At 44.6% G+C, this 8,845-nt stretch overlaps 1 protein-coding gene across 2 annotated transcripts; it reads right to left on the reverse strand.

The window, feature by feature from the left end:
• Positions 1-1,637: 1,637 nt before the first annotated feature.
• LOC104465688 (creatine kinase B-type) lies at positions 1,638-8,664 on the reverse strand. 2 transcript variants are annotated; one of them, XM_010078834.1, is made up of 7 exons: positions 8,451-8,664; positions 7,181-7,335; positions 6,139-6,271; positions 5,064-5,235; positions 3,480-3,603; positions 2,589-2,778; positions 1,638-2,003 (listed from the first exon to the last, which is right to left on the reverse strand). In XM_010078834.1, exons 1-7 carry the CDS (start codon positions 8,641-8,643, stop codon positions 1,825-1,827), a joined length of 1,146 nt encoding a protein of 381 aa, XP_010077136.1. In that variant the 5' UTR covers positions 8,644-8,664; the 3' UTR covers positions 1,638-1,824. The 2 variants fall into 2 exon arrangements, with proteins under 2 accessions (XP_010077136.1, XP_010077137.1); XM_010078835.1 differs by lacking the exon at positions 8,451-8,664 and adding an exon at positions 7,819-8,006.
• Positions 8,665-8,845: the final 181 nt, after the last annotated feature.

Raw genomic sequence — 8,845 nt, forward strand, 5'->3', positions numbered from 1 at the left:
AGAAACAAGATGCATAGAGAGAGATGTTTTTATTAGTCCAGCTGATGTAGCTAGAAAAAAATAGACAAGTTTTCAGGCACCTGCTTCCATTAGATAATTGCTGTGAGTGCAGTAATAACACTGTGTTGAGGAGAGGCACCACTAAATGAACACACTCTGATTACAAGATGCAGCACCAGCTATTTGCCAAGTGTCTGTGAACAGTGACACGAAACACAGCAAGGGGGATCTAAAGAATATACAGAACCAACCGGTTGGCTCTTGCACTGCTTTCCCTTTCCTAGTCTCACAAGCCTTGTGCAGAAAAATCCCTGTGCTGGTTAACTCAAATACAGGAACACCATCAAACACAGAACAAAACTCTTGCATGTGATCTTCTCTCCCCCACCCAGTTAAATTTGAATCATGTAGAAAGTTATATTAAAAAAAAATAAAAATCTCATCTGAGATGTTCACTCAGCCTTTCCCCCACCAAAATGTAATTAGCTTACCCCACCTGGAGTCATCACTTCAGCTAAGTGGCAGCCTGCAATCACAGCCTTAGAAATATCACAGCCTCTACAAAAGAAAGCTTCAGTTATCTCCGCAAGCCTATATAAAGTCTCACACTGTGAAGATCTGTATTAACCTTTCATCAAGCTCCCTCTCTAAGCCATGTTTTAGCAGCAGGTAGAGCTGTTGAGCAGGTGCTATCTGCTTCCCAGGTTGCACGAGCTGCAAAAGCTGCTGTTACTAAGGGTCGGATGCTCCTTGCTAACAATACTTCTGGAAAACATTGCTCTTGTAGGTTACACACAGCAAGCACACGTACACACTGACTACAACCATTCTGGAGAACAGACCTACTCAATGTAACACTGCAAGCTCACACCCAGAGAACAGCCTGAGCTTGCAAGCCAGGCCCAATTTGGAAAAGAACCCCAACTATTTAGCATGTTTTAATTGACTATACTGATTGTTTTTAGGTTCATGGGAAAACTGGCACACAGACCAACAAGAGCCAGCTAAAGAAAGCCACAGTTATCAAATACCTTCCTGCAACTGGCACCTTACAGGCCCCAGCTGAGCTGAAACCACTTAAGAGAGAAGCATGGGTTTAGCCTAAGTTTCACCTCACTCCTTACTCCCAGAAGAGCAATTATTTGTTTACACCAACCCTCTGCACATCTCTAGAGATTGAGATGTGATCTTCTCCCCACAAACTAGCTTGGTGTTGATATTATTGTGGGCTGAAGTCTGACAGCAGAGCATTGCCCTGCAGCCCCAGGAGGGCCTGTCTGAGAACAGCAGCCCTTTGTACCCAGATCTGCCTCCCCTCCCTTACAGGAGTCAGCCTGGCTTGTTGGAGGCAGGATAATGACAGTTTACAGTTGCCACAAGCAGATGCACAAGTCAAAGCCTTGGAGGTAGGGCATGTGTGCAGTGACTCATGTTTAACACTAGTTCTCAAGTTTACAGCAACTACCATCAAGTTAAAGTTTCACTTCTGACACTGCTTTAACCACACTTCAAATCAAGTAAACTGCAACAGCACAGCAAAGATGATGTGCTAGCACAAAAAAAACAGCCCCTCTACCATAACTAAGAAAACCAAGTCACTTAAATCTCAAAGACATTCAGTTAACACATCTAAGACATCTCAGGCCAAAACAACAGTTTATTTTGTTTTCAGCAACATCTCAACCATCAAAAAATAAACTCTAACACAGATGGATGGAAGACTTCTCTACAGTGTAACTAAGTGGGCTCCGGCCCCAGGGGTTTGAACTGGAGTAACATTTTATTATTCATCCAATAAGTTAGGAACCGTGAGAATAAAGTGCTTTATTTCTGAGCTGGCATGAGGTCATCAATGGACTGGCCTTTTTCAAGGCGTTTTTCCATTTCAATGAGCAGCTTCACACCATCCACCACCATCTGCACCAGCTCCACCTCAGAGAAGCCAAGACGATCAGCGTTGGAGACATCAAACACTCCTCCAACGGCAGCTGTGTCCACACCACCTGGAGCAAGAGATGTAGTTAGTGCGCTGACCACTGCTAGAGCAGGTCAGTCTGCCTTTCTTCCCTCACTAGCCTGAGGTGGGAACATAGCAAGACAACTCTCTGCAAGTTGCCACTGCTGCCTCCTCCTACATGCAGAGAGATAAAGCTGCATGTGACAGGCAACATGAGCCACTGAGCACACCATTAGGCCAGCTCTTTATTCTTTTAGCCCATGAGCAATCTAACCTTTGGTCAGGAGAACCCACTTAAGCTATTTCCAATCCAGAAGTTAAATCAGGAATCTCATCCCTTCCTACAACAGCTGCCACCAGGTCCACCTTACCTGGTGCTCAGAATACCACACAGAAGGACACAGCTAGACAGCCAGACACAGTACAGTATAAACAAGAGCACTGGCATCCCCACCCCTTCAACCTATGATTTTAAGGCTTGGTTCTCTCCATGTGCTACACCAAGGGTCCCTTTTGGATGGTCTGACAGGCACCGCCAGTGTGAACCAAGACATTGCTCTAGCTGTAGCCAGGCTTTTGCTGTTATCTTACAGCAGCTGGACTAGGACATCACTGTGTCACCACCTCTCACCTGTGCCTCGTTTCTGCAGCCGAAGCCTCTTGAGGATTTCTCCAAACTTCTCATGTTTCCCAAGGTTCGGTAGTTTGATGTGCACACCAGCACGGAGTCCTGTTCCAAGGTTGGATGGGCAGGTCAGGATGTAGCCCAAGTGTGGATTCCACATGAACTCGTAGTTTTTGGACTTGAAGAGAGTTTCTATCTATAAATAGGGAGAATGGATGTTTAGAGATTGTTCTCTGCCTGAAGGATGTTGGTCATCCATTAGAGCTCATTTACAGCTTCAGTCACATAGCAACAGCCACAACAGTTTGAACAACTATTTAAGTCAGTCACATAAGCCCCCTCCATTTGGAAAAAAGGGTCACCACCAAGGGGCTTTTAAGACCTTAATCTTGCTCCAAGCAGTAACATAGGCTAAATTTAAGCTACACTACAAAATTAGAAGCTTGATTTAAGACACAAACTGGCCCATCTGTTAGATATTAGGGAAGGGGCTGGTAAGGCTCAAGTTCATACCAAGACCAGAAGCAGAGAAAAGCATTCAGCCTAGAAACTTCATTCCAGCTTTGCTCATCCATATTCAAGTAATTTCTCCTCCCACCCAGGTGGTCTCAATGCTTGATTTATAGAACCATGTAGAAATCCTCTAAGTACAGGTTAGACACTGGGACAAGGGTGCCACATTAGAGGAATTATTCTAGATTTCATAGCCACAATGCTTTGCTAATATAGGTGTTTCAGAGCCCTCACAGCTCTGGACATAACCAGGGTGTTCCCAGAGACCCCAACTATGAAGCTCCACTGTGCAGGACTCAGGAGAGGGCTTGGAAGAGTTTGTATTCTCTCAAAACAAAGAAACATGTACAATTTGAACCTACAGCTCAGGCAATATTGATTTACCTGTGTCAGCCCAGTACAGAAGCGGGTAAATACTTCCTTCATGTTGCCACCTTTCTGCATGGAAATAACTCTAAGGTGATCCTCCTCATTGATCCAGACAAGGAAGGTCTTGTTATCATTGTGCCTAGGAGACAAGGCAAAAAACTTGTTGTCTGTCCCACCCGACATTTGCAAGATAATTGTAGTAGCACCAAATTACACATTGGCATAGCTTTTATTTTGAGAGGGTCACTTAGTTGCTTCTTAAATGAAATTAATCTTACTTCTTTTGTCCATGCAGGACCTAACACAGTTAAGCCAGTAGTGTTTACCTTGTTTTCAAGAGGTAGTTTGAATTGCTCTATACCTAAACAAGTCAAAATGAGTAATAACATATTAGCCAGTCTAATTTCATCTGTTCAACAGAGTCTGCAGAAAGGTGATCAGTACAGACTTTGAGGCAGCCCTGTACAGTCATATTCATAATGACACCATGTTGAAATGTATAACAAAGCCTTTAAAAGAATCTGGCAGAATTCTGATAAAACTGCACTATGTATCTTATCAGAGAACTAAGTTGAATTTTCATTATTGATTTTAGATCAACGCTCTTCAGAGATGTTATAAAAACCTCTGAACACCAATGGGCACCTCTTGTCCTAGCTTCCAGCTGGCAGCAAGTACTATCATCAATACTTATCACGCTGATAATTTCTCAGCGTGATTAGAATCAAAAATTAACTAGTACCTGAGGAAAGTTATTTATGCAGACAACACTGAGACTTTACACTTCAAACTTGTAGATTAGTCATGCTCAGATGACAGCACTATCTAATGCTGGCAATCTGCAGGTAGCTGATGCAATCTTAAAGGTGACCTACAGAAACAAAGCATGCTTCCTCTGGGTTGTACTGAAGCAGCTACAGTAATTGGAGTATTCCAGTTGATAAAAACCTACCCCTTGGCTTACAAGGGAGCAAGTTAATTATTCTGCAGAAGCTCCCGAGATGCAGAATTTTATGTAGGTGACCTACATTGGACAAGCAGAATCCTCCATTCCACACCTCTGCATCAGTCAACTCATGTCACTGAGTCTCTGGGGGGAAGCAGGGAAATCTTATCACTAGAGTACAGGTAGAGCCATACCAGTCCAGCATCAATGAGTTTCTGAAAGCAGAAGTGATGAGACTACAGAGGAGCAACTATGGATCCAGTATCAAGTCTGAGCTAAGCCAACACTATGGTTTGTTACCACAAGTTACTCTAAGCTTCTGGGACAAGAGATCAGTGTAGTGGCACATCCACTCCTTTAGAAGTGATCTGCTTTCATAAGCTGCTTCAATTACTGCCTGGTCCTTCACTAACCTGTGCTGGACAGGCAGGCTCTGGTTACCTACCAGCCCAACGTGGTGCATGGTAACACTTGTCCAAATTCTGCTGTTTTAGATGCAACTTCCCCAGAGGGTACCACACAAGTTTCTTAATAGATTCAGTAATACAAGTTCAGAAGCTGCCATTTTGCCCAACACTACAGGCCACAACCAAAACGGCAAGATTTTTTTTTGCAGGGACTTTGTACAACTCCTCCCTTCCAGGCATACTTACCAGATACCCCTGGCATCAGGCCAATCTCTTGCCATCCCAGATGCCAACAGAAGAGGAGAAACTGGCTTGTCAAACAAGAAGTGATCATCAATCAGCTGCTGCTGCTCTGCATCAGTCATGTTCCTCAGAGCATAGTACTTCCCCTTGAGATCACCTCCCAGACTACCCAGAGCTGAAAGAGAAAGTCACTTTTAGGATGGGACCAAAGACAACAGCTATTCCCAGCACTTTAGAGACCACACACAAAGCATGGCTATGTCTGATCTGTTTGGTTTGGTTCCTCCCTTGCTTTCATCTGCAATGGCAATGCTTTTGTGGCATTACAGAACTTAAGGCAGCATCAGATGATTTGTCTGCATCTTCCAGGCTTATACAAGTAGCCTTTGTTCCCTCACATGCAGTATAGAATCGTTACTGCTGCTTAACTGGAGAAGTGGAGTGCTTTCTTCCAAGGAGAACCAAGGTTATGAATATATCAAACAGCATTATACCAGTCAAGGACTGTTACCCCGCCCTTGAGAGGTTGTGCAACAACCACGCTCTCAAGTCTCCAGAATTGCACCTTGAGCGTGTCCTTTCCTGTCACTTAATGGAGTTGGGAGGAAACAGAAAAAGCCTGCAGCCGAGAAGTCCCACTGAAAACTAGGGCTTACTCAAGTCAACTGCACATTTGGAGCAAGACTACACCTCTAAGCAAGCTGAACGTTAATGAAGACAATTAAAAGCAGCCACAAAATACTGCAACTATGACTCAAGCCCTGAAGTTGCTACATACTTGTCACATTTCAGGTTTGAGCCATGGTGAACCAGCTTCTTCCCCCACACACATAAGAAGCTTTCAAGATCAGCAAATGTCACCCTAATGCAGCCCAGCTTCCCTCTGACGTGTGCTCCTGCTCTCAACTACCAACTGCAAGCCATAATGTACTGAGTGTTCTTTGGGGAAGGCTCCATGTTCAGCCTAAGTCTTGAGGGAGCCGGCTTTTGCCAACTGCCTCCATTGTCAAACTGCAAAGAACCCTTCTTGGGCAAAGGCCAGAAGTAGTTTCCCCAATGCACCCAGTTCTCACTTTACCTTCAACAGAGAGCTTTTCAATAGCCCGCCTCTCTCCTCGACTGCAGTGTGGGGGAAGACAGAATCCACGGATGCTTCTACCAGTTCTGACACGGGAACTTAGCACGTAATTGGGATCCAGGTCATCACCTCCCTACAAGATTAGAAAACCAGCGAGTACAACCCTGTTGCCAAGATACCTACCCTAAATACCTGTAGCTCCCACGCATTTAAATGTGTACCTTATACTTCAGACACTGACTACTTGGTCTGTAAGCCAGTGTCTTACTTCAGGACTATTTTCTTCAGCATTAGCTCAAGTATCTGTGTAACACAACCCTTGTTTTGAGGCTATGACTACTAAGCACATGCCAGAAGATAAAACTGATGGTCAAATGGCATCCCTATGTCCAATTCAGAGTAGGGTCTGGGCTTGTGTTACCCTTCAGATCTGCAATCTAGAGGTACCAACATGAGGTAAACCCTTGTTGTTTAGGTAGGTGTTTACTCTTGCAAATGAGAATTATTCATTACTGTCATCAAACGTCTCTTATTTTCAAGCTGACCTATGGCTAGCCAATCAATGTGGCATTAGGAATTCCTAGAGTCTACAGTAACATTTGAAATCCATAAAACAGGCAGAAATCCTTACACCTAGCTGTAACACTGTCTATTCTATAGTATGAGACCACCAGGTGATAATTAAGATCCAAGATCAGATAGCAGAAAGTGTTCAGTTTTATGACAGTCCTTGACTCCTAGGGCAGTGATGTTTAGTTTGACTACAGCCCATACTTCATGGCAATACATGCTGAACGTGTTTGGCATGACCTATGTTGCAGCAGCACATGAAGCAAACTCCTGCTGCATGCCTGCTGCCTGGTTCTGTGCAGCCACTGACAACCTCCAGCAGCAAACTCTGATTGCACCGGACACACAGCCTGTGGGTCTGTGCTGGGTGAAAGCAAGGGGACAGAGCCTGAGCAATCAGTTTAGGCAGCTGCCAACAACTTCAGCTAGTCCTCACACCAGTAGGTATCAGTAACTGATCACAAGTTTATACCTGCAGGTTATCAGCATTCAGGTCGGTCTTGTGCTGATCAGTTGGTTTGTAGCCACCATGTCTGTCTTCAATGACTGGATCAAAGAGTTCCTTAAACACATCATAGGATTCTTCATCACCAGCTACGCATCCTACTGTCATTATGAAGGGATGGCCTGGAGTGGTAATAAAGTCAGAAGAGCTAAGTTTGGGTGACGTTTGGCTGTACTCCAGTGCAGCACTAACCAGGCAAGTTCTTTAGTGGTAGGTCTAGTCACTTAGAAATGCATTCTTACATAAAAACATTTGGAGAGACCCTGCATTTTACACTTCACCCAGTTAGTCAAATGCAGTGCTATGGAAACCCATAGCTGTTGCCATTAAACCACACTCAATTGTCCAGCTTGGTTTAGGACAGATTTGCACAACACATCCAATTTCACTAGCTAATTTAGACCACCAGATAGAACTTTATGTCTAAACAAACATGCTTTGCTGTTAGCACACGTTTCACTTTTTGTTTTTTCTGCTACAGACAGGGCTGCATTTCTGTAGTCTGCTCATAAATACCACCTCCACAAGATTAGCTTTAAGTCACCATATTCAAAAGCACCAGTTACTTCAGCTGGCTCACACAGAATATTCTCAATGCATTTTACCAGGATTATCAACCCCAGTCTGAATGACATCATCCAGGGTGAAGCCACTGGGCGTGACTCTGTCTCTCAGTTTCTTGTATAAATCCAGGGTTAGAACTTTGGCCATGTGGTTGTTGTGGGTGCTCAGGTCCGGGTACTCCTCATCAGGAGGCAGTCTCTGATTATTTAGTTGGGCCATTTTGATATTGCTAGAGTAAAAATAAATACTGTAATGTTAACATGTAAAGACATCTGCTCCCCCTTTTTTCATAGAAGTGCTAGAAAACATCACATAACCAGTTTGGAATAGGATAGACCAGAACAGCCAGGTAAGCCCGCATTTTGCCCCCCCTGTTGTGTTATAATTAGAACGCATTTGGGTTTTGTTTTTTTTTTTGTTCAGATTGAAAGTATTTAGCAGAGCAGTTACATAATTGAAGTGTCTGGGAATTGATATGTCAGATCACAGCAAGGAATATGGCTTGATAGAACAAGGCCTCTTTGAACACAGCCACGCATTTAGAGCTGCCTCTCAATGCTTTATGAGATTTGCTCTCAGCAGCTCAAGAGCCTTGGGTGCCGTTGTCAAGAAGCACTTCCACTAAGGAGGGAGAACAGATCATTGTGCAGATCTAACAGTCCCCAGCCGTTACCTGGGTTGTCAACCCCAGTCTGGATGACATCATCCAGGGTAAATCCACTGGGCGTCTGTTTATCCCTCAACTTCTTGTACAGGTCCAGGGTCAGCACCTTGGCCATGTGATTGTTGTGAGCGCTCAGGTCAGGGAACTCATCCTCAGCCGAGTACTTCATCTTCAGGAGGTTGTGGCTGTTTGAGAAGGGCATGGCTGACCCTACCGCAGTCACTGGGGGAGAAAGAGGGGAAGCCCATCACTGGGGGCTTGGCAGGCCTCCAACCACCTGGGGGAAAGCCAGGCAGGCACCCAGGCAAGGTCACCTTGGCTCTTGTTCCACCCGTGCCTTTTACACCTTTGCTGCTACACCCCCTTCCACACGAGCCAGGAAGGAGGAAGAAAAAAAGTTCTTC

The sequence above is a fragment of the Pterocles gutturalis genome, unplaced genomic scaffold (genome assembly GCF_000699245.1).
Source record: "Pterocles gutturalis isolate BGI_N339 unplaced genomic scaffold, ASM69924v1 scaffold20118, whole genome shotgun sequence".
Classification (NCBI taxonomy): Eukaryota; Metazoa; Chordata; class Aves; order Pterocliformes; family Pteroclidae; genus Pterocles; species Pterocles gutturalis.